The 26,401-nt window shown below is 40.9% G+C and overlaps 2 protein-coding genes across 7 annotated transcripts in view; one reads left to right on the forward strand and one right to left on the reverse strand.

Annotated features, from left to right (window-relative positions):
- TSPAN7 (tetraspanin 7) overlaps positions 1–23,360 on the reverse strand; it is a 168,787-nt gene extending 145,427 nt beyond the window's left edge. For both annotated transcript variants that reach the window (XM_060138696.1, XM_060138695.1), the window contains exon 1: positions 23,230–23,360. In XM_060138696.1, coding sequence (XP_059994679.1) covers positions 23,230–23,310 — 81 coding nt within the window. In that variant the 5' untranslated portion in view covers positions 23,311–23,360. The remainder of the gene's footprint in view (positions 1–23,229) is intronic.
- The window catches only part of RPGR (retinitis pigmentosa GTPase regulator), a 268,816-nt gene continuing 264,547 nt past the window's right edge, over positions 22,133–26,401 (forward strand). For 4 of the 5 annotated variants that reach the window (XM_060138678.1, XM_060138685.1, XM_060138687.1 and 1 more), the window contains exon 1: positions 23,520–23,673. The gene's annotated coding sequence lies outside the window, so the exon portion shown is untranslated. Of the gene's footprint in view, positions 22,260–23,519; positions 23,674–26,401 lie in introns of those variants that run through there. The other variant, XM_060138679.1, reaches the window with a different exon arrangement.

Raw genomic sequence — 26,401 nt, forward strand, 5'->3', positions numbered from 1 at the left:
ACGGAGAAAAGGAAAGTGACGCGTAAGCTATCTGAGAATTAGAATCAACAGAGCGTGGTGATTCATGGGATAAGAGAGAAGGTGAGGCCAAGCAAAACTCCAGCATTTATAACTTAGGAAACTGGATATAACAAATCCATATATGAGGAAAGGAGATGTGGGGGGCAGTAGGAATGAAAGGGGGAAAAAAGAGACTAACTCCATTAATTAATTGCTGGGGCAGGGGGGTGCTGGAGGCTCACATACAAAAGACAACATAACTGCACATTCTGCTCAACCTGGACTCGATCTGAATGCAACTTTTTCTGTCTCTCTGACCAATGGCCTCATCTACAAATAGATTTTTAAAAATTCTCTAAAATCTTTCATGAACTTTACAATTATAGGGACCTGATGTGGAGGGAAGTCAGAGGCCCCAGAGCAGGGTTACAAAATGTTGCCATGGATACACAGGAACACTACATTTAAGACAGGTCCCTTGAAGCTATGCCCCAAGTCAACAGGCTGCAAGGTTCAAATCACTTCCTTCTGCCACCTGATTGATCTGGGACAGGAGAACAGTATCCCAGTTTGGATGATGGTAGAAGTAGGAAACATGGGCATTAACTAATATAGTTTAAGGAATAATTTATGTTAATGATCTTTGTAATGTATGATGAATTATTATCATTATTGTTTGTGTATGGTTGATCGTACAAGAAGAAAAGGAGGCCCATCTATTGGATGTGATTTTAGCAGCCTGGAAGGGACTTCAATTTTAAAACTAGACCTTTTCCAATGCACTCCAGTGTCTTAAATTCTTTTCATCAGGGACTTCCCTGGTGGTGCAGTGGTTAAGAATCCGCCTACCAATGCAGGGGACACGGATTCGATACCTGGTCTGGAAAGATCCCACATGCCGCGGAGCTACTAGGCCCATGCACCAAAACTACTGAGCCTGAGCTCTAGAGCCGCGAGCCACAACTATTGAGCCCATGGGCCACAATTAAGGAAGCCCACGTGCCTAGAGCCCACGCTCTGCAACAAGAGAAGCCACTGCAATGAGAAGCCCGCGCACCACAACTAGAGAAAGCCCGCGCACAGCAACGAAGACACAACAAACAAATAGCCAAAATAGACACAAATAGACACAACAAAAAAAAAGCCAAAAACAAACAAATAAATAAATAAAAATGAAAAAAAATCTATAAAAAATTCTTTTCATCAGAGCTAAGATAGCTAATTACCCTGATAGAGACAAGAATTCCTTTTGCCATCCATAGGGAATATAAATGACTGGTCAGATTATTGTCTGAAAGCAAGTTCAGGTAGGAAGCAAGATCACTCTAGCTGACAAACTTTTACTTGGCAATTGTGCCAGTGAGCTTTATCTGTGTGTCCACTTGTGGATGAGATAACTGTATTTAAGCTAGTGTCAGCTCCATAGGAAAATGCTTGATGATTCCCGCTGCTTTCAGCTTTGTTTCTTTAAAGCAAAGAAAAAACTGCATCCCCAACAGTTTTTCTTTTAACATCTTTATTGCAGTATAATTGCTTTACAGTGTTGTGTTAGTTTCTGCTGTATAACAAAGTGAATCAGCTATAAGCATACGTATATCCCCATACCCCCTCCCTCTTGCATCTCCCTCCCACCCTCCTTATCCCACCCCTCTAGGTGGTCACAAAGCACAAAGCTGATCTCCCTGTGCCATGCGGCTGCTTCCCACTAGCTATCTATTTTACATCTGGTAGTGTATATATGTCCATGCCACTCTCTCACTTCATCCCAGCTTACCCTTCCCCCTCCCCGTGTCCTCAAGCCCATTCTCTATGTCTGTGTCTTTATTCCTGTCCTACCCTTAGGTTCATCAGAACCATTTTTTTTTTTAGATTCCATATATACGTGTTAGCGTGTGGTATTTGTTTTTCTCTTTCTGACTTACTTCACTCTGTGTGACAGACTCTAGGTCCATCCACCTCACTACAAATAACTCAATTTCATTTCTTTTTATGGCTGAGTAATATTCCATTGTATATATGTGCCACATCTTCTGTATCCATTCATCTGTCGATGGACACTTAGATTGCTTCCATGTCCTGGCTATTATAAATAGAGCTGCAATGAGCATTGTGGTACATGACTCTTTTTGAATTATGGTTTTCTCAGGGTATATGCCCAGTAGTGGGATTGCTGGGTCATATGGTAGTTCTATTTGTAGTTTTTTAAGGAACCTCCATACTGTTCTCCATAGTGGCTGTACCAATTTACATTCCCACCAAGAGTGCACGAGGGCTCCCTTTTCTCCACACCCTCTCCAGCATTGATTGTTTGTAGATTTTTTGATGATGGCCATTCTGACTGGTGTGAGGTGATATCTCATTGTAGTTTTGATTTGCATTTCTCTAATGATTAGTGATGTTGAGCATCTTTTCATGTGTTTGTTGGCAATCTGTATATCTGCTTTGGAGAAATGTCTATTTAGGTCTTCTGCCCATTTTTGGATTGGGTTGTTTGTTTTTTTGATATTGAGCTGCATGAGCTGCTTGTAAATCTTGCAGATTAATCCTTTGTCAGTTGCTTCATTTGCAGACATTTTCTCCCATTCTGAGGGTTGTCTTTTCATCTTGTTTATGGTTTCCTTTGCTGTGCAAAAGCTTTGAAGTTTCATTAGGTCCCATTTGTCTCCAACAGTTTTTAGTGCCCTGGCTTCTATCTTGTTCAAAGTGGTTGGGAGCTTATAGCTGTAAGAGACAAGTTCATGTCCTTACCACATTTAACAGCTTCAGGAGAAATAATACCCATGCAGTTTGAGCCAGTAATTTGGAGACTTTCAGGCATATGATTTTTTTAAATGAGAGTGGAAAGACTCTCAGGATTTCTTATGTCTTGCCCACACGAGCCACAAACTGAAAAGGAGAAAAGACATTTACAGATTCAAACCTTTGGAAGTGAATGGGCAGCTGCCCAGGCGTTCAGGACCAACTCTGAGCCTGACATTAGGATCCCTTAGACAGTCTTGAGCAACCACTGTCTTTGAAGCAGTATAACTCTTGCTTGGGAAACTGGTGTTCTAAGGTGGGAGGACAGGAAAAAATGTGAAAAGATGGCCCTGGTTTCTATTTTCTACAAAAGTGCCATGTGGGGTAATTACTCCCACTGAAGTTGTAAACTTTGACCTTTCTGGAAAACCTTAGTGTATGAAGCCGTGACCAGCTTATAGGAGCCAAGGCTGGAACCAATGAGGACTCTGCTTCACGGCAGTGAGGAGTCTCAAAAAGTACTCTCTAACCCATCTACCAAGGTCTACCACCTAGAACTGCGCTCCTGGACATTGAATATCAGGCCAGAGCAGGTGGAGAGGTCCAAACTGAAGCCTCACTTAAACATGACCTTGGGCTAAGCTCTGCATCTCAGCTGCCTCTTCTCACCAACTTACAACCACTTTTAAAAACAGTATATTTTGTTTTATTTGTTTATTTTGTTTTATTTTTTTAACACTCCACATATGAGTGAAAACCAGAGGGGAAGAGAGGTGGTGGGAGGGTGAAATGGGAGCGGGTCAACTCTACTGTGATGGCTGGAAGGACCATATGTAACTCTTGCTTTGCTCCATGTGGACCACTCAGCACTTTTCTCTCTTCCAGCAATAAAAATTCACTTTGAGAAAAACTATTTAAATCAAGAATAAAAATATCTTCTCTATCTCAAACTACTAAATAACACACCTATCAGCTAACAGGGCCCAAGTCTGCCTTAGATTTTTTTTTTTTTGCTAAGTATGAAAAACACACCAAAATATATTAAAAGCTTAGTTGTTTCATGATCCATTTGCTACACTAGAAACCCTCTCAATTCTGGTAAGGAGATATATATACCAATGATCACCAAAACACCATTTCTTACAAGTAATCAGGAAATAAGTGTCTATGGACAGGAAAATGGATAAATAATGATATATCCATACAAAGAATGGACTAGATCAGAGGTCAGCAAACTTTTTCTGTAAAGAGGCAGATGGTAAATATTTTAGGCTTTCCAGGCCCTACAGTCTCTGTCACAGCTACTCAACTCTGCTATCTGGTGTGAAAGTGGCCATCGAAAATACATAAAGTTTATTTACAAAAAGAGGTGGCTGGCTAGATTTGGCCCACAGGCCGTAGTTTGTTAACCCCTGAACTTGATCCACATCCACCAACATGGAAACATGTCAAGCGATGTTGAGCCAGAAATGCAAGTTTCAAAACAATATGCACGGCATGCTTCACTAACACAAAGTTTAAAAATCTGAAGGCAATACTGTATAATAATTATGGATATGTACATATTAGTAAGTGTATAAAAATAGGCTCAAGTGATAAACTCTGAATTCATGACAGACAGAAGATGCAGGAGAATCAACTGTAATTTTTTTACATTTCTTTAAAATCCAAATATCCAAACCCAAAGCAAATAAGGCATAATGCCAAGATCTAATAAAGCTGAGTGGTAGATACACAGATAATTATCACATTATTCCCTGTCTTAGTATTATATTTGAAACACATCTCAAAATTTTCTTTTTAAGTATTCAATAGAAACATGCGTTTCCCTTTATTTTGAGGAGACAAGGCTTAAAAATCAAGTTAAATATGTTTTTGCTCTGCATTCATTTAATCTAATAGCTAAAATAGACTGGGCTAAAGAACTGCTATATTATAAATGAGACGAGGTGGTAAAAACAGGCACTCGATCTTTGAGAAACAAAAGAAAACTACGTATTATAAAATGCCTAGAGAAAATTGTTTTTAAAACAGCATTCACTGTTTTCTTAATTACAAAGTAATTCATGGCTATGTGTAAGGAGAGAAGAAAAACCTTGGAAAATAAAGACAAACAAAAATAAAAATGTAACCCATGAATTATCCTATCACCCAACCATAACTATTAACATTCTGATGTGGGTCACTCTCTACGATTTGTTATGTGCATTTTTTAGCTTACAAAAATGGTATACCACATGTACATATTGTTTTGTAGACAGCTTATTTGAACAGCTTTTTTATTTGAATACTCATTTATGCACCTCCCTTTTCCTTTATTTTTATCTCAAAATAATCTGCATGCTATATACACAGAGTTCACTCCTGACATCTTAGCTTAAAAGACTTTGATCCGAGTTGCCAACAAAGTGGCATTGAGACCAAATCGAAGCTCCCCCAAAGCCCTCACTGAGTCACCACTCAGAGCTACCTGTTCTAAGCTGTTTATAAAAATTGTCAGGCTAGCTACCACCTCTGTAGACCAGGACTATCTAATGAAAACCACAACATACAAAGCTGTTACCTGTTTGTCCTTAAAACATCCCTGAAGGATATAAACTAAAACAACTGCCAACCTTACTTCACAAACAGAGAAGCTGCTGTTAAGGAGATTAATAAGTAACTTGCTTGAATAACTTGCTCCTACCCTATAGCAGAACCTTCATCCTATAAACAAGTCTTACTGGAAACTCAGGCTTCCATTAGGTGCTGCCGGCTGAATGCTTTGCTACACCTATTACACCTATTATCAGCAAGCGATTTAGCATCAACTGCATTTAGAACGCTGGGCTTCCTGGGCAGCTGGAAAGAATACTGTTTACAATCTCATGTCTCTTGCATGAACAAATTGGGCTTTTCTCAACTTTTCATCTCCACACCAACCTCCTCTTTAAATTCCAAACCTACCTTTCTTACAACTTCGAACATCCACCTAATCACCCTTCTTGGTTAGCCATGGAGCTTTACTGTTAGGAAAAAGGACGGAATAAGGAGGAAAGGAATCATGGCCACTTGATCATGCCTCACCAGAACCAAGAAAAGCCACTCTTTCAAGCCAGAAGGGAAAAGCATGGGCCGCTGTAGATCTGTCCAGGAACCTACATAGTCTAGTGGCCAGGAGTTCACTGGTCCCACTCACCTCTCCACCACTCCCACTGACTTAGCTTTCCCCTTTCCCTGAGATTTCTCCCTGAGCTTCTTTCTCCTGTCCCTATGCCAGCTCTCTCTCTTGTATCTCAAGTTCAAATGCCTAAAAACGAACTGCTCCATTCAGATCTTACAAGCCTGATCATCAAGTTCCACTGACCAGGCAACAAGCAAATATCCAAGGGTCAGATCCTTTCCCCTGATCAATTAACTGTGACCATGGTGGCTGGTGGGCAGGGTCAGGAAGTACAGAGACAACCAAAAGTAACGAACTGCCCAGGGCCACTTTTGCCAGCAAAAGACTAAAGTGAGCAAGCTTCTGAGAGCTGGCCTGTCTTTTAAATCTACTGGTGTCTAAAACTAAACACATCGCATTAGTCTCAAACCAACTTCTAAGGTCTGCATTTCCACCATTATCCAGGTTCGTCAAGCACACGACACTGGGGTACACATACCCTTGCCACAATATAAAGTGGCTTTCCACTGTCTTCTATTCTCCATTCCCATTGTCACCCTATATTAGATCTTTGGTCTTTCCTAGTTAACCTGGTTTCACCGTTTATTGCCTTTCTTATTCCAACCCAATCAACTTATTCTTTCCTAGATTAGACGTATAAACAGCTTTCAAAGTTACCACTCCCTGCTCAAAGCTATGGCCTAGTTATCCCCCCTCCCCCACTCCCAGCCAGAATAGGTCCAAACCCTAACCCATGCACACAACCCACAATAAGGCCTATACCTACTTGCCTAGACTCATCACGTGCTTTGTCCCTTATTACAGCTAAACTCACTCCTGTCCCAACACAGAAACCATTCTGTTGTCTCCAAACCTCTGTTTATGCCACTTCCTCCATCTGACAGACTTCATTATCCTCCCAGGGCACCACTTGCCAAAATCCTGTCATTCTCCAAGGTCAATTCTGTCTGCATGACCTTTCCAAACTCCCCAGCTACATGAGTTCTCTCCCTTGGTCCCACAGCACTTAATTTAAACATCTAGCACTTCTAGTTCAGTGCTGTCCAACAGAGATATATTGACAAGCTACATATCTAAATTTCCTAGGAGCCATATGCAAATTGGAAAGAAACAGGTGAAATTCATTTTAATGTTTTATTGAACTCTTCATGTCGAAAATACTACCATTTCATGTAGTAATGTAAACAGTATAAAAATTGAGATACTTTACATTTTTGCATATTAAATCTTTAAAATCTGATATGCATTTTACACTTAGAACACATCTCAATTTGTATACTCCATATTTGAAGGCCCAAGTGGCTGCCTTATTGGATAGTGCATGACCAACTCTTTCAAGCTAAAAATGGTAAGGCTTCCTTCATTCCCTCTCCTATAAGCCCATGTAAAACTTTAAATTTTAATTTTTTTTTAATTCCAAGCTTCTAATTTATCCCTCCTCCTCTTTCCCCTTTGGTAACCATAAGTTTGTTTTCTAGGTCTATGAGTGTGTTTCTGTTTTGTAAATAAGTTCATTTGTATCATTTTTTTAGATTCTACACATAAGTGATATCATATTTGTCTTTCTCTGTCTGACTTACTTCATTTAGTATGATAATCTCTAGGTCATCCATGTTGCTGCAAATGGCATTATTTCATTCTTTTTTATGGCTGAGTAGTATTCCATTGTGCATGTATGTGTGTGTGTGTATATATATATATATATATATATATATATATATACACACACACACCACATCTTTATCCATTCATCTGTAGATGGAAACTTAGGGTTGCTTCCATGTCTTGGCTATCGTAAATAGTGCTGTTATGAACGTTGGAGTGCATGTATCTTTTCAAATTAAAGTTTTCATCTTTTCTGGATATATGCCCAGGAGTGGGATTGCTGGATCATATGGTAGCAATATTTTAGTTAAGGAACTTCTATGCTGTTCTCCACAGTGGCTGCACCAACTCACATTCCCACCAACAGTGCAGGAGGGTTCCCTTTTCACCACACCTTCTCCAGCATTTATTACTTGTAGATTTTTTGATGATGACCATTCTGATTGGTGCGAGGTGATACCTCAACGTAGTTTTGATTTGCATTCCTCTAATAATTAGAGATGTTGAGCACCTTTTCATGTGCCTGTTGGCCATCTAGATGTCTTCTAAACTTTAGTTTTTGAGGCTAAGTATTATACCTTCCTTATATTGGTATCCCCTAGAGCAAAAACTACAGCCCAAGGGTCAAATCTGGCTGGCCACCTCTTTTTTGTAAATAAAGTTTTATTTTAATATAGCCTTGCTTACTCATTTTTCATTTGTCTGTGTTGCTTTCACAGGACAATGGCAGAGTTGAGTAGATGCAACAGAGACCATATGGCCCACAAAGCCTAAAATATTCACTATCTGGCCCTTTGCAGAAACAGTTTGCTGACTCCTTTCCCAAAGCAGTAATACACTAAGTGTGGTCAGTAGGCCAGTGCTGGTGAGCAAACCATTATCAGTCTAAAATAAGAAGGAGCTTCCATCAGAATGTAAATAGATTTTTTTTTTTGTAACAAGATTTTCTTAATTAAGAAAGCAGTATATTAGTTAACAATCTGGTACTGGCTCTGAATCTCAGCATAACTGTTTACTTGACTTTATTGTAGTTATGCCACATAATTTTTAAAAATTTTATAGGCAAATATATTGATTTTTTAATTTAATTGCTTCTGAGTCTCCAGCTTGGATAAAGAAGTTTCTCTCATTCCTGTATTGTTCATATGATCACTATACTTTTACAGAATTTTGTTTTGTGTTTATGTCTAAGCATTTAAAACAACTAGAAGTTTTAATAAAATTCAAGTAAGGCCTCCAATTTTAGTTTTTCCATACTGCAGTAGTACAACAATCATTTAAACCTAGCTTTCTCTAAAACGAATGTTCCTTTTCATATATTAACTCATATATACTAGAATTTATTTCTGGATTCTCTATTATTCCACTGACCTAGTTATCTCTTTGTAAGTCAACATCATATTGAATCAATTAGTGACTTTATCGTTGTAGTAGTTATGCATTGCTACATAACAATATTACCATAAATGTAGAGACTTAAAACAGCACACAGTTATTATCTCAGAGTTTCTGTGGGGTCAGGAGTCTGGGTACAACTTAACTCTGTCTTCTGTTTCAGGATCTCCTAAAGCTTCAATCAAGGTGTCAGGTGGTTGCAGTCTCATCTGAGGCCTAAATGGGGAAGGATCTGCTTCCAAGATCACTTGATTGTTGGCATCATTTTGTTGCTTGCAGGCTGCCAAACTGAGGGCCTCAGTTTCTGACTGTCAGTGGGAGACTGCCCTCAGTTCCTTGCCATGTGGTCCTCTCCATAGGGTAGATCACAACATAGAAGCTGGCTTCTTCAAAGCCAGCCAGGGACAGAGTCTCTCAGGAAGACAGACATTACAATCTTACCTAATATGATCATGTACATGTATTCACACACATCGAAACACCTTTGTTGTATTCTATTAGTTAGAAACAAGTCAGAGGTCCTGCCTGAACCCGAGTGAAGGAGATTACACAAGAACATGATACCAGAAATGGGGATCATGGTGGCCATCTTATATACAATAGTATATTCTGATAACACTGTTAAGGCACATACTTCTTTCCCCCCGCCCCATATTTCTCCTGCCTTCTCAGGCATTTATTCTTCTATATAAACATTATTATTTTATCGAGTGCCATCCCCCTCAAAAAATCCCATTGGGAGTTTATTTGGAATTACATTAAGCGCATTTTTTAAATAGACTTTTATAATATTAAATCTCCCCACTCAAGAACACAATGTCCTTTAATCTCTTCAGATGTTATGACCCTCAGTAAGATTTTAGTTTCCTTCATCTTCTTAACTATTCTGAAATAGTTATGATTTCTGTTGCTACTGAGACTGAAATTTTTTCCTCCCTCTCCTTTCCTAAGGCTTATGCTAAAATAATGAAAAGCAATTAATTTTTGTATTTTTATCTTGTATCTAACCACTTTACCAAATTCTCGTATTAGTTTATCTTTAAACTAGACTCTACTAGGTTTCTCAGGATACAACAATTGCATCTGTGAAGAGATAATTTTATCTCTACTTTTTCCAACATTGAGTTATTCTTTGTCTTTTTATATTTGTAGATAAGCCAAAATCATAAATAATATTGGTAACCAAGAATCTGTCTAGTTCCCAACTGAATCAAATGTTTTTAGCATTTTACTATTTGAAAAAATATTTACAGTTTTTTTAAACTCAATTTATTTATTTATTTTTGGCTGCGTTGGGTCTTCGTTGCTGCGCAGGAGCTTTCTCTAGTTGTGGTGAGCGGGCTTTGCTGCAACTCTTTGTTGCGGTGCGCAGGCTTCTCATTGCGGTGGTTTCTCTTGTTGCAGAGCACAAGCTCTAGGCGCATGGGCTTCAGTAGTTGTGACTCATGGGCTCTAGAGCACAGGCTCAGTAGTTGTGGCACATGGGCTTAGTTGCTCCATAGCACGTGGGATCTTCCCGGACCAGGGCTCGAACCCATGTCCCCTGCATTGGCAGGTGGATTCTTAACCACTGTGCCACCAGGTAAACACCTACAGTTGGTTTTAACAACTGTTGACTGGAAATCATCTCTGCTAATAGAAGAAATAATGGTAGATACTCCACCCTCAATGAGGTAGAGCAAAACTCCCCACTCGTTGAGTGTGAGCTAGGCACAGTGACTTTCTTCCAAATGGTAGAGTATGGAAAGGGGGAAAAAGAGTAACTTTATAATGAGAAATCTGACAAAGTATCTCAGCCAGGTAATCAAGGTCAGTATCAACAGTGATAAGTCATATTGACAGTATGTACTCTTCATATGATGTGATGAAAATGGCACTTAATCTCTTAGATCTTCCTCCCCAAAACACATAACTCTAGTGTAATCATGAGAAAAACATCAGACAAATCCCAATTGAGGGACATTGTACAAAGTACATGACCTGAACTCTTCAAAACTGTCAAAGTCATCAAAAACAAGGAAAGTCTGAGAAACTGTCACAGTCCAATGAAGTCTAAGGAGACATGACTACTAAATGTAATGTGGTAGCCTTAATGAGATATTAGGTAAAAACCCAAAAATTCTGAATGAAGTATGGACTTTAGTTAATAATGCATCAATCTTGGTTCATTAACTGTAACATACTAATGTACCATACTAAAGTAGGATGTTAGTAACAGGAAAAACTGGTTGTGTGGTATGTGGGAACTCTATGTACTATCTCCACAATTCTTCTGTTCTAAAATTAAAAGTTGAGGGCTTCCCTGGTGGCGCAGTGGTTGAAAGTCCACCTGCCGATGCAGGGGACATGGGTTCGTGCCCCAGTCCGGGAAGATCCCACGTGCCGCAGAGCGACTGGGCCCGTGAGCCATGGCCGCTGAGCCTGCACGTCTGGAGCCTGTGCTCTGCGGCGGGAGAGGCCACAATGGTGAGAGGCCCGCGTACCGCAAAAAAAAAAAAAAAAAGTTTATTTTAAAAAAGAATAAGCCATCAATTTCTCATTTGATTTTTTTATTTAGTTATACTTAATGTTACAGCTGTACAGCATAGTGATTCACAATTTTTAAAGGTCATACTCCGTTTATAGTTATTATAAAATATTAGCTATATTCCCTGTGTTGTACAATATACCCTTGTAGCTTATTTATTTTATACATTTTAAATGGCAGGTTTATATTTATTTATCCTAAATAGGAATACCCTTATCCCAATGACAGGGCTAAACTCAGCGACCTAAACTCATTATGTTTTTGGTTTCCATTCAAACCCTCCTGGAATACCAGCTCTCTTTGGTAGCAAACTATAAAGCCTGAAAAGTTAATCATCCCTAATTTCCAGGGTAGGGGGTGTTCTGATCAATTTATTCATTTAACAAATATTGACATAGTACCTCCCATGTGCAAGAAATTAAGAAAAAAGCAACACTCTACACCATAAGAAATAATGTTGCCAAAAACACACCTGTTACACTTTACAAAGCACTTGAATGTTATTTAACCTTCACCACTTGACTGAGGCAGATATGTTCAATTCTGAAGAAGAAACCGAGGCTCAGAGAGAGCATGTGAATTGCCTAAGGTCACACAGCAAGTGTCTCAGCCAAGACTTCACATAGGACTAATCTCAAATCCCCTGCAATAGAAGGCAATAGCTAAAAGAATAGCAAGAGAGTGATACAGTTTAGTATGAAACGGAAATTGAAGAGGTGAAAAATCCTGAAAAGCTTCATCAGAAATAGAAATTGAACACAAATAGAGATGTGGATGTGGAAGGGATGTTTAGGAACATTTACCACCCAGCTTCATGATCAAGATCTGGGTTCCTTTTCAACCCAAAGGGGTCTACCCTAGAGAAGTCCTAGTATACTCCCTGGAAATCATAAACTCCTAATGACCGTTTGTGGAATGATTAGAACAATGAACTCACCAAAGAATTCTATACATCACCATGATGATGTTTGGAGAATGGGAATTGAGGTGCAGAGACAAACTCATTTCACTGAGAAATGAGAATTGGTAATCTGAGGCAAGAATAAAAGTCTCTATACTCCTGGGGGGAAGAAGATTGATTATTCAGTAGGCATGGTAACTAGTAACTACCAGCACCCACTTCTAAACCTATTTGAGCAGTGGCAACTCACCTTAGCCTAATTATCAATAAAAACTCAACTTCTGGGGCTTCCCTGGTGGCGCAGTGGTTGAGAGTCCGCCTGCCGATGCAGGGGACACGGGCTCGTGCCCCGGTCCGGGAAGATCCCACATGCCGCGGAGCGGCTGGGCCCGTGAGCCATGGCCGCTGAGCCTGCGCGTCCGGAGCCTGTGCTCCGCAACGGGAGAGGCCACAGCAGTGAGAGGCCTGCATACCTCACACACACACACACACACACACACACAAACCTCAACTTCTTTCAGGGAACATACTTCTAGAAGCTAATTACAGTGACAGCCTCACACAATTCAAGAGCAACCAATCAGCAGCAGATGGACTGCAGTGACTATGCTTCTCAGAGGCGATCAACAACAGTCTCACCCAAATAGCCATGGTTCTAAGGCCAAGGTCAACCAATCTGCTTCTGTACCCAAAGCAACCATCAAACACCACCACACTTCCCAAAAAGACCAGCAAGCTGTTTCACTCATAAACGGTGCTTGACTAGTACTGCTCTCTCTTACTTTAGTAAGAAATGAATTCAGGTTTTTGTTTTACATATTGGATGACAGTCTAATATTTTGAAAGAGGGAAAACCAAGTCTCTTCCTAACTTCTCAGTGCAACTGTAAACAAATACATTCCCCCTAAGGAACGGAAACTACTCCAAACTCCAAAAGTTCAATTGCAAACACTTGCCAGAGACCAGTTCGGTGGGTGAGAAAAATACTAGATTGGCTACATCTTGCTTCTCCTCAAACTAGCTTTACGGTACTACAGATCATCACAGGGAAGCATTCATACGGTACGAATTTATTTATGACAAACTGCATCACAGACCAGAGTAACATCCCAGGAATCAGAATCACCTTGGGAATGTTTTTTTTAAAAAATACATACCTAGGCCCCTCTCCAAATCAATTAAAATGGAAACTTCATGAGATAGGACCAAACAGCTGTGACTTTTAAAAGCCTCTTAATGATTCTGATGAGCACTCCTCTAGTTAGGAATGACTAGCAAGGTCTCCTAAGAGTGACAAGGCCATTTTGGTTTACTAAGAGACACTGGAGACCTAGCCTACGACTTTTGGGCAAAGCAGACCAAATCAGGCCCACGCTAGATATTCAATAGCTAGATATTCCCTAGCTATCTCCAGATCCAAGAGACTCAAGATGAACCAGGCCTGCTATTATACAGAGTTCTCTCTGAATCAATGGTTCTCAATCCTACTTGCACAGCTGAATCACCTGGAAGATCATTTTAAAATTACGAAAGCTGGCACCCTCCTCCAGGCCAATTGAATCAGAATCTCTTAGGGTGAGGTCTAAGCATATCGTATTTTAGGGCTCCTTAGGCAATCCTGATGAGCAAACAGGGTTGAGAACCACAGACCTAGATTGCTCACCTAGTACCTGCACCTGACCCAGCCCATCTTTCAGTACAAGGCAACTGCAATTTCTCCTAAAACAGACGATGATGAAAAAGCCTGTCATACCTTACAGAAAGCACGAGAACCTTCCACAGTAGAATTGTGATCCTTAATTCTATCACCAAACTATTTCACATGCTTACATGTTCAAGTGATCAAATAACCAAAGGGAAAGCAAGAAAAGCCCTCTCCTATCTTTCCCCCTCTATGTCCTTTCCTTGCTGAATATTGGGGCTCTATATAAAAGGGGACAAAAATGTTCACCCAAGAATGAAAAGCATTCAGTCAAGGCAAGTGGGATAACAGCCAAAAAAAAAGGAAATTTAAGAGCAGTAATCCAACAATCTGCCTGTCATGAAGAGATAACCCAAACTGGAAGCTGCTGTAATGGGTCCAAAGGAGAAAAAGACATAAGAATATATTTCTAAAGTGCACTTCAAATTGGTTTAGTGGTGCATTAGTCACCTATGTCAAAGGTTTAACATGTTTAAACAGAGAAACACAGTCACAGATGACTTTCCATTCAAAGCACCTTCTGAAGTGCTTACTTAAAACAGGACATAATGCTGAACAGTCAATGAATCAAAAGTAATGTAGCTCACGATAGGGTCAAATCAAGAACTTTAGCTATAATTAAAATTGAGAAAAGTATTTCAATCTATCTGGATAAAAAGTCAGCTAGTTTCTAAGCAACAATGTTCCACAAATGCTGTAAAAGTTAGTACCCATATCCTAACTGCATGTTGCATGCAGGAAGTTGCTTAAATAAGGAAAAAAAACTTGTCAAATTACAATGCACAAGTCTGTAATAAACACAAAGGGTTATCATTGTAGTAACAGAAAAATAGCAGAGCAATGACTCGTCTAACATCAAGCACCCCACTCCCCACCATACTTTGAACTCTGCTGCTTCCACATTAAATTAATCCACCAAGATCTGAATTAGGTCAGAAGACACATGGGCCTCCACCTGGTGGGAAGAAATTCGATGAGCAGAAAAAACAGCAGCAACTTTCAGAGCTTCATTCCCATTTGTCCAACTCCAGTCCCTGATGACCAGATGACCTTAAATAGGATGTGCTTTCATAAGCCTGTTCCAACCTAGAACATTCCCCTTGACATCCAAAAGCTTTTTAAAAACTGTAAAGTAGATACCAATATCTATTAGAATAGCCCACCTGTTGCCATCTCAGACAGTCTATTTAATCACTCGCAATCAACTACGTATTTAATTAGTACCATGCAATGTAGAGATACAGATATAAAGGACTTCCAGTTAGAGATGATGAATTGAACCCATCCATTTACCTTGGCTATCTCCCAAAACTCCACTGAAATGACACTAAAAGGATTTTTTTAACCCACAGTAACAATGAGAATGGAAGAAGAGACAACCGCAATGACATTTTGGGAGCTCAGAAAAAGCCATATCCTATGGCAGCTGTGAGAAAAGTCAAGAATAAAATATTTGCACACAAGCACCCCCAGAAGGCAGCTCCATGCACTCATGGAAGTAGGGATGAAAGGGGGCTAAAATAAGGAGAATCTGGGGAAAGCTTTTTGAAAAGCACTTAGATCCCCCCCAACTTCCAGTCTCTGCCTTCTCCCCCATTCCAGCATGGGTTCAGAGATTTATTTTCCAGGGAGAGTGAAGTGAACTGGGGAACCAAAGCATGGTGAACATTGGCTTCTACACTTGAAACAGGAGCTTAAACAAAGGTGCATTTATACTGCATGTGGGGACATCCATATCCCTAACCTTCTTCATCCAGAGAGAAGATTGGAAGATTCTTCTACAGGAAATCTGATTAGATCAAAGGAGAAGACCTAAAGAGATTGACCTTGGTTCCAAAACTCAACTGCCCAGCCAAATCACCCAACTTATAATCAACAACTCCCACTAAGAGCTTCCAATCAGCATTTTTAGTGCTCCACTCTTAAACAACAAAGAGAAAATGGGTACCAGAAATTTGAGGTAAGTCTGTAGTATGCCAGATAACAGAGAAGCTTGGAGGAAACAGCAAAGAAAAGCAAACTTTAAAAAAAATCATTAATATTGTCAGAAGGATTTTAAAATATTACATTTATGAAACAAGAGCAGGATGCTAGAAAAAGAAACGCTTAGGCCTCAACAGAGAGCTCCTTGATATCAACATATAAAACAAATGAAAAATGCAATAACAGGCAAGGTAAGCTGGGAGGGATCTCCCAGAAAGTAGAACAAAAAGACAAAGAGAATTAGAAAACAGAAGGGGAGACAGAGGATCTAAGAGGTCCAGCATCGAAACAGAGAGAACAGAGAAAATGAAGGGAAATTTAAAATAAAACAAAACAAAAAAACAATTCAAGAAAATTTCCCCAAACGGAAGGATATGAGTTTGCAGATTGAAAGGGTGCAGAAGAAAGAGATAAAAATAAACATATGCCAAGGGGTAGTATTGTGAAATTTCAGAGCACTAGGAACAAGACAGAGATTCCAGAAGCTTTCAAAGAACAGCAGAATTTAAGAAGAATCAAAATAACATTTGATTTCTCAACAGTAACAATACCAAGAGACCTGGGGAAAAGAGGAAGTGGCAGCAAAGTTCTGAGGGTAAATGATTTACAAACTAGAATTCTATACTCAGCCAAACTATCAAATTAAATGCAAGAGCACAGTAAGGTCTGCACAACTGCAAGGTCTCAAAAAATTAACCTCCCATGCACTCTTTTCCAGAAAGTTACTAGGAGATTTCCTCCACCAAAATGGATGAACGACCAAGAAAGAGGAAGACTGGACATCTAGAAAACCAAGGATACAACATAAAAGGAGACAGAATTCCCCAGGATTATGGTAAACGGAGATTATAATGATGTCAGCTGCTTCAAAGGCCTGGAGAACACTAGCCCAGATCGAAGGTCAGAATGCTCTGGGACAAATGTCTCTAAGAATAGGAAACTGATAGGATACACAAAGTGTTTCAATACACTAAGTGAAGATATGCAGTTCTTGGGGAGAATACGGGGATAATTTAGTGATAAATAAAGAAAATTAACAAGCGAAGGATAAAACAAGGCAATTTTTAACTGAAGGGAAAACAAAAAGATGGGCAAGCAATCATAATAGACACACTACATGGTTCAGCTGTGAATAGGCTTCCTAATTGCATTAACGTGATCACTGACTACTGCTCTAACCAAGATGATATATGATAATGATAAACTGATAAAAGATATATTGGGGTCTACCCAATTTAGGAAAGATGGGAGTGAAGGAGAAGGTGGTAGGAGAGCTAGATCTTGATCTTCCATAGTAGGAAGACAATATATAACATCTAATACTGAAAAGTCCAGCAGATTAACTACATTACTTAGAAATGAAGGTAACATGCTAAGAGCAGCAGCTAGTAAAAGTTGGTAAACATTCTACTGAAATACCTGGCATATAAGACATTCAATGAATGTTTGTTGAATTTCACTGATATGCAAAGGAATACGTATAAACTTTGGTATGTGCCCAAATTCAAACACTGTAAAACATTAGGGGCTGTTCTTTAAGACTTTTTCCCCTCTATTTAACCCAAGTACCTAAACTTTCTGGATGACAAAAGAGAAGAAACATTTTGACTATTATTTCTTTCAATCTTCCCCCAAGAAAGATTAGTGATGCTTCCCAAATTTTAAAAAAATCACTAATATTTCACTATAAGAGAATTTGATAGCACTATTGATAAAGTTAACTGCCTCCCTGGATAATCAAAGAAACCAAATCCAACATACACTGGAATGAAGCAAGGATATTTCTCTTCACAGTATTATTTAGTGGATGTAGCTGTAGTGGATTTAAATCTAAGCTCAGAACACAGATGAGTGTTTAAAATACATTAAAAAATTTTTAAATCAAAACAGAATTTACCTTATCTACTGTATAGCACAGGGAACTCTACTCAATACTCTATAATGGCCTATGTGGGAATAAAATCTAAAAAAGAGTGAATATATGTATACGTATAACTGATTCACTTTGCCGTACACCTGAAACTAACACAACATTGTAAAGCAACTATACTCCAACAAAAATTTTTTTAAAAATGGAATTTACCTTGTAAGCATCATATTGATAGTTTTCCTGTTTGTTGTTGAAAAAACTGTATTTGCCATGGAGAGATATTTTTGTATTAGTGTAAGATAGATATCTTTTTAATTCAAACATAGCAAATTCAATTCCAATTAAAATTTTAGGTAACTAAAATGTCCGGCAAACTAGCTGATCATAAAAATATAATAATTGAACTAACATTAGGATAAGTAAGTCTTATACAGTCCTCTACTCCACCTTTCCACACATCACTGTCAGGAACACATTTAAACCACCACAGGTAGACAGGAAATATCATTTTAAAAAGCCTCCCAATTGAGATGAGTTGAAATAAATACATGAGCCCAAGAGTAGTCAATAAAATTTCATTTATTCATTCATTCATTAAGTAAATACTTCCAGAGTAAACCTGTTATGTGTCAGGCACTGTTTGCTAGTCTTAAAGCACAAGATAACTTACTCCTAGGTGTGTGTTTTTTTTTCCTCTTCTATAAACCTGAAAATGAAACGTACAAATCAAAGAGAATAAAGGAGCCATTTACCTAACATTCAGGTGATGCTATCTAACCGGAGGACAGATGGTCCCATCCATTTCAACACTATTATATAAAGAACTACCTACCTTTGTCTTCAAATAAAGAACTATGGTACGCCATGCAGAATGTTTTTCTTCTTACTTGCGATTGTGTTGAGAATGCTCGGGTATGGAGGTTCCAAACAGTATACATTGGGAGTCTTGCATAAGACTCTCTTTTTTTACATAGGACTTACTAGTATACTATGTAAAGTTCACTAGTGCAGAGGTTGTAGGCACTGTTGACATTTTGAGCCATAAAACTCTTTCTTGTGAGGGGCTGTCCCGTACCTTGTAGTATGCTTAGCCGCACCTGTGGCCTCTACCAACTAGATGCCAGTAGCACCCCACTCCCAGCAGTAACTAAAAAATGTCTCCAGACATTGCCAACTATTGGGGGGGGAGGCAAAATTGTCCCCTGTTGAGAACCACTGCTTTAGAGGAACATCTCAGAGAGGGAGAGTGATTATAGATAGAAGAGGAGGCCAGATAAAACAAAGATCTCTCTTTCATAACTGTAGGTACATCAATCTCTTGATGCTACTCGTCTACCACCATTTTAAGCTCAAATGTCTTCTAGTCCTAAATCTAAACTGAGCTAAGGGAAGAGAAGCAGTCCCATTAAAATGATTCACTGAGAACAGGAAGGAAAAAAATTCTGCCTAATCTTTCCTCCATCTTTCACTTAAAAGAACACCAAGATCATCCTCTTTGTTAATTACCTAACATAACTCCAGAAGTTTTGACAAATATTTGAGTACCTACTATGTGCCAGACAGTTCTAGGTGCCAGAGAAAGATAAAGTTATCAACTGCATTTACTGAATTGTTGTCACTCTTATAGACAGTGTTTTCTTCATAGTCTTGCATTTGGTGAAGGATTCTTAAATATGACACCAAAAGCACAAGCAACAAAAGAAAAATAGGTAGACTGGACTTTATCAAAATAAAAAACATTTGTATTTCAAAGGATACCACCAAGAAAGTGAATAACCAACACACAGAATAGGAGAAAATATTTGCATATGATATACCTGATAAGAGACTTGAGTCAAGAATACATAAAGAACATATACAACTCAATAATTAAAAAATAACAAAATAAAAATTGATCAAAGGATACGAAGAGACATTTCTTCAAGGAAGATATACAAATGACCAATAAGCACATACAAAGATGCTCAACATCATTACTCATCAAGGAAATTCAAATCCAAACCACAATGAGATACCCATTAGGATGGCTAGAATTTTAAAAGTCAGATAATAACAAATGTTGGCAAGGATGTGGGGAAATCAACATACTCATACACTGCTGGCAGGAATGTAAAATGGTAGTCACTTTGGAAAACAGTCTGGCAGTTCTTCAAATGATTCATCACAGTTACCATATGACCCAGCAATTCCACACCTAGGTATATACTCAAGAGGAATGAAGACAGGTTCACACAAAAACTTGTACATAAATGTTTGTAGCACTGTTACTCATAATAGCCAAAAGACAGAAACAACCCAAATGTCTAGCAGTGGACAAATGAATGAACAAAATGTGATACAGGCATACAGTGGAGTATTATTTGGCCATAAAAAGGAATAAACATGGATGAATTTTGAGAACGTTACGCTAAGCAAAAGTAGCCATTCACAAAAGACCACATACTGTATGATTTCATTTAGATGAAATGTCCAAAAAAGGGAAATCTATAGATACAGAAAGTAGATTAGGGCTTCCCTGGTGGCGCAGTGGTTAAGAATCCGCCTGCCAATGTATGGGACACAGGTTCGAGCCCTGGTCCGGGAAGATCCCACATGCCATGGAGCAACCAAGCCCGTGTGCCACAACTACTGAGCCTGTGCTCTAGAGCCCACGAGCCACAACTACTGAAGCCCGCACGCCTAGAGCCGGTGCTCCGCAACGAGAAGCCACCGCAATGAGAAGCCCGCGCACCGCAACGAAGAGTAGCCCCCGCTCGCCGCAACTAGAGAATGCCCACGTGCAGCAACAAAGACCCAACTCAGCCAAAAATAAATAAATAAATACATTTATATTTTTAAAAGAAGAAAGATTAGTGATTGCTTGGGGTGGTGGGGCTTATTGGGAGGACAAGGGGAATGACAGCTAAAGTGCATGGGGTTTCTTTTTCAGGTAATAAAAATGTTCTAAAATTGACTGGGGTGATGGTTGCACAAATCTGTGAATATACTAAACCCACTGAATTGTACACTTTAAAAAGGGTGAATTATATGTTATGTGAATTACTTCTCAATAAAGCTGTTTAAAAAGAAAAACAGCATTTAAGGTACAATGGAGAACACAGCATTTGGACCATGGTTTATTAATGAAAATGTCTTGCTTAAAATACCCTTGCATCTGGAGAGATCTCATTCTTTGGTTGTGAAGTATGAAATGATTATTGAAGGCTATTTAAACTACTGAAAATGCTTTAGGTAAACACTTTAAGACTATGGAAATCTTGGAAGTAGGAAAACATTAAAATGCAGGCATCAAGGAACTTCAGAGGACATAAAATTCTGTGCTTAAGATGTATCAGGGTGCATTAAGTAATTAGATTCATGAGGTGGGGGGAAGGTAAGCCAAGAAGAGTTAAAGAGCTCATATGAAAAGGCTTCATCTAGAAGACTCCCTTCTTTACCAGCCTGCAGGGATGCTGAAAGATTTTTCAGGAAGCTAAAAATAATCACCCATATGATTTACTCCAGTAACAAATAGGAAGTCAAGTAAATACTAAAGGACCAAACACAAAGAGATTTAATGAAACAAACAAACAAAAACAGCTAAGCCAGTTCCGAGGAATGGCTACTGGGAAGTTTCAGCAACCAGCATGCATTATTGCTTTTTCCAAGAAGAACATAATATAGGATCTGTGCAGAGCTCACAATTCCACTGCTGAAATTTTTCAACCTGTGTTGTTTTCAGTCCAAATAAAGTCCATTTCTGTGGTTGCCTTGTGTGATATACCTGTTATTCTATCTTATCTCACTGCAGAGTTCTTGGTATGCCTGGTCTCCAGAGTCCACAATTCCCCGACCTGAAGAATCACCAATGCCAGTGACAAGGAATGTCCGCGGGGGTGGGAGCACATTAGGGATTTTTTTAAAAATCCTTAATAAATCTCAGTTCCTGTCTTGGTCATTATAAACAGCTTGTTTCACCATCAAGCCGAGTCTGGGTACCTCATAAAGCACTGTGTCCCAGTTTCAAACCAAAATTAGGACCAATTAGGGCTAATTGGCAAAGAGAAAAACAACCAAAGGCAGGACTGGCTTTTTCTGCAGAGCCTCAGGTTTCAAAATGACTGCCCTGAACGCTGAAATGACCCAGATTATTTTTGTGTGTGTGTGTGTGTGTGTGTGTGTGTGTGTGTGTGTGTGTTGGGGGGGGTGATGACAGACATTCATTCTCCTGCAGGGTGGCTGTGGCTTGGTGTAGGAAAGGAGAACTTGGGGAGAAGGGAGTCGTCAACATGGAAAGAGAAATAATGGGGAATGATCTTTAGGTACCACCTACTTCAAATGAATCACTGCAGTGTCAGCCCGGCACTGACTCCACGAATTGCCAAACAGGATGAGGTAAGGCACAAGCCTGGAGCACCCCCCGCACCCCACCGCCCGCCCCGCTCCTCCTCCTCCTGCGCGCAAAAGCGCGCATAGCTCCGCGAAGCGCACCACGCAGCCCCCCAAGGCTTCGGCTGAGGGGCTGACGTCATCCTTCTGCAATGAGCTTCAAGGACCGGTAGCAGCACCAGTTAGATGGGGAGCAGAGTTGAGGCGCTACTGCTGTCACCAAGTGGCTGGGGTCCTTCCCCAGGGCTCTGCGGATTGGGTTTACGCAATGACAGAAAGATAAGTGTAAGGGTGCAAGGGCGTGGGAAAAGGGTCCTAAGACCCATCTCCTGGGTCGCCGAGAAAGCGCAAAGATGCCCCTGGGTTATGTAAGACCCTCTCCCCTCTGTGCGTCTCCGCGCGGCAACGGCGCCCGCCCCCCATCACTGCGTTTGGAGGCCTTTGGTCGCCCTTGCCCAGCCAGGCAGCTCAGGGCTCCCAGCGCCTGCCTCTCGCAGCCCCGCGGGGTCGGGAATAACCGGGAATCTGGGATCAAACCCTGCACTCTCGCGCCTGCTCCCAGCCGGCCACAGGTTAGCTCCAAGAGACACCGCGAACGGGCTGCTAAGGGAGGGTGGGGAGGGGTGTCCAGAGTGGAAAACAGACGAATAAACCCGCAACTTTCCCCAAAGGCTGACCCTAACCCGCGAGTTAAAAAAATAAGTCAATGCATTAAAATATTTTGGAAAGGTCGGCAACCTGCAGTCACCGCCACCACGCAGCCCCTTACACCCTGCACCGGGCGGGGTCCAGGGTCTGAGCAGCCCCAAGCCTGCACCCCGCCATCCTGCAGCCCCAGCCCTGCGTCTGTCTCCTGAAGGAGGGGACCGAGATTTGATATTTGCTTTGGGTTTTTTCCTCCCCCTTCCCTTCCCGGAGCATCACTACACTGACCGATGGACGGCGGCCCAGCCGCCGGTCAGGCGTAGCCACTCACCCAGAAGACGAAGGAGTAGATGATGAGGAGGGTTTTGAGACAGGTTATCACAGGTTTGGTCTCCATTCTCCTCGATGCCATACTACAGAGCTCCGGCGGCAGCGGCGGCGGCGGCGGCGGCGGCGGCGGCAGCGGCGTGCGGCGGGCCGGCGCGCGGGAGGGGGAAGGAGGCGGGGCGGGGCCGGGAGGGGCGGAGGCGCGTGCCGCGAGAGGCCCCGTGAGCGCGCAGACGAGACGTTGCGTGTGCGTGAGCGCGCACTCGGCAGAGCCCCCGCTGAAGGAACAGGCCGGCAGAGACTGCGCATGCGGAGAAGGCCGCCCGCCTCCGCGAGCCCGCGCAGTCTCAGACCCCGAGCCGAGGAGCGGGGCAGGGCAGCCAGGAGGGAGTAGGAGAGCCTGGATGGAGGCCGGGTCGAAGGTCAGGGCCTTTTCGTGGCCGCCGTGGTACGTGAGTTTCTGCTTTGTACACAATGGGGCTTTACATTTGCAGGGTTGTCTGCATCTGGTTTATTGCTATCCCCGGAAAGCAGTCAGGTTTCTGCATTTGGACGCCCCACCAGGCCTCCTCAGATGGAAGTGGCCCAGTAGTCATGTCCTTGGAACAAGCAGGCCTTGTCTCTGCCAGTAACAGACTGTGGCAGGTGGCCGGAGATACAGCTGGAGGGATAGTCAGGAACCCGGGAACTCAGACAGACACCCCCAGTCCTTGCCAACGCGGGAGCTCCATGTTTTAGATTTCCTCACATTTTGAAATGATGAAGCCGAATGACAAGAAGTTTCTGTATGAAGGTACCATTGTTCCTGCACATAAAATGTATAACAGATAACAGAAAAAAAATGTTTAAAGTCCCTGAGACTCATTTTTCCCACCCCAACAAGTACAGACCACCTCACACTAAAAGAGAACTGTTTCAGGGTCAAAAAATACAGTTAAACAACAATTCAAAAGTTGCTCAAAAAGCTAAACATAAAGTTACCATATGACCCAGCGATTCCACTCCTAGGTATAGAACCAAAAGCAATGACAACTTGTCCACACAAAAGCCTGTCCATGAATGTTCATAGCACCATTTACCATAGCCAGAAACAACCCCAATGACCATCAATTATGAATGGATGAACATAATATAGTACATCCATACAATGGAAAATTATTTGGCCACAAAAAGGAATGCAGTACTGGTACATGCTTTAACATGTATGAACTTTGAAAATACGCTAAATGAAAGAAGCCAGACACAAAAGACCACATGTTGAACTGTCCATTTATAGGCAATGTCCAGGATAGATCCATTGAGACAGAAATAGATTAGTGGTTGCAGGGGGCGGCAGGAATGAGGAGTGACTGTTAATGAGTAGGGGGGTTCTTTGGGGAGTGACAACAGTGTTCTAGAATTAGACTGTGGTGACGGTTGCACAATTTTGTGAATATACTAAAAACCACTGAATTGGACACTTTAAAAAAGTGAATTTTATGGCATGTGAATTATATCCCAATAAAAAAGTAACGTACTCTCCACCCAGATTTCCTGTGGATGGTTTGTAGAGGAACACACAGTACAGATTCTGTGGGAGATTTCACTTGATTCCTGAGAGAGTCTGCAGTCAAAACAGCAGCACTGTCACAGGCTAACTCAGTTGTGGATGATGTTAAGGATACCTTTTGTGAAAGAGTGAAAAACAGTCAATAAAGCTTGAGGAAAGCCTGCCAAGGTCGGTTGCAGGAGTAATTATTACCGTCAATGGGTTGTACATGGTCCCAGGTCAGTGAGGTCATTGTATAAACAGGACACAAATATGAGGAAGAGGAGAACTTGCTTAAGGTAATGATCAACCATAACAAAGAAGTATGTGGACATAGAGAGGAGTAGAGAAGAATATGGGTGCAGGTGAAAAAAGGATTAGGGAACAGATTGGCAAGGTTTCTCTTATAAAGGAAGACCTTGCACAATGATTCTCTACTCTGGTTGCTCATTTGCATCACCTGGAGAACTTAAAACAATGACAACAAGAACAAAGCTCTGACTGCCTGTGCCCAATCCCAGGTAGCCTGAGTCATTTGGTCCAGAGTGAGGGCTCAGCAGTTTTTAAAGTTCTTCAGGTGGTCCTAATAGGAATCAAGAGTGGAGGGACGCTGTCCCTACTGCAGTGAGCTCAAACCCAACTTCAGAAAGGAGCTTTCTCCTTCATTTTTACAGTCCCTGGGCAGCAACAAAAGAAGGATACTGAAGATTTCAAACCCAGTGAGTACTCTTAGCCAAAAAAAAGTTCTTGCCCATGCATAATTACTCTGTAAAGGGGTCAGAAATCTCCATTTTCATCCCAACAGGGGCACTGCTGAGCATCATAGATAATTTCATGAGTTAATATATGATATTCACAGATGGTGCCCATCAGCTCAACTAACTCACCATTTCACAGTTTGGAGCTTTTTGGGGTCCAGACTCTTGAAAACTTGGACTGTTCTAGCAAAAATAAGTTATTTAAATGTAAAGATAAATATGAATAGTCAGCAATGTAATTAATGGGTAAATTACCATAGTTCATAGCTGGATCCTTGCTATTCAAATTGTGGTTTATGATATAATAGGGTGACAAACCATGCCAGTTTTCCCAGGACTGAGGGGTTTCCTTTAACTCTGGATTTTTATTGCTAAAAGCAAAACCAGTCAGCCACCCTATCAGTGAACTAGCAGCACTGATATCAGCTGGGAGGGTTTACTGAAAATGCAGAACCTCAGGCCTCACCGCAAGCCCATGTTAACAAGGTCCCCAGGGGATTCAGGTGCACAGTAATGTCTGTCAGTTTGTCATGGATTGAATTGTGTCCTCCAAAATGAGATGTTGAAGTCCTAACCCCATTGCCTCAGAATGTGACCTTATTTGGAAATAGCGTTGTTGCAGATGTAATTATTTAAATTAAGAGGAGGTCATCCTGGAATAGGGTAAGCCCTTAATCCAATATAACTGGTATCCTTGAAAGAAGAAGAGACCCAGGAAGAGGGCCGTGTGAAGACACAAAGACAAACAGGGTAAATGCCATGTGACTGATTGAAATGATGCAGCTGCAAACCAAAAGCGCCAAGGATTGACTGTTACCACTAGAAGTTAGGAAGAGGCAAGAATTCTACTTAGTCTCAGAGGAAGCATGGCCCTACTGACAATTTGATTT

The sequence above is a fragment of the Lagenorhynchus albirostris genome, chromosome X (genome assembly GCF_949774975.1).
Source record: "Lagenorhynchus albirostris chromosome X, mLagAlb1.1, whole genome shotgun sequence".
Classification (NCBI taxonomy): Eukaryota; Metazoa; Chordata; class Mammalia; order Artiodactyla; family Delphinidae; genus Lagenorhynchus; species Lagenorhynchus albirostris.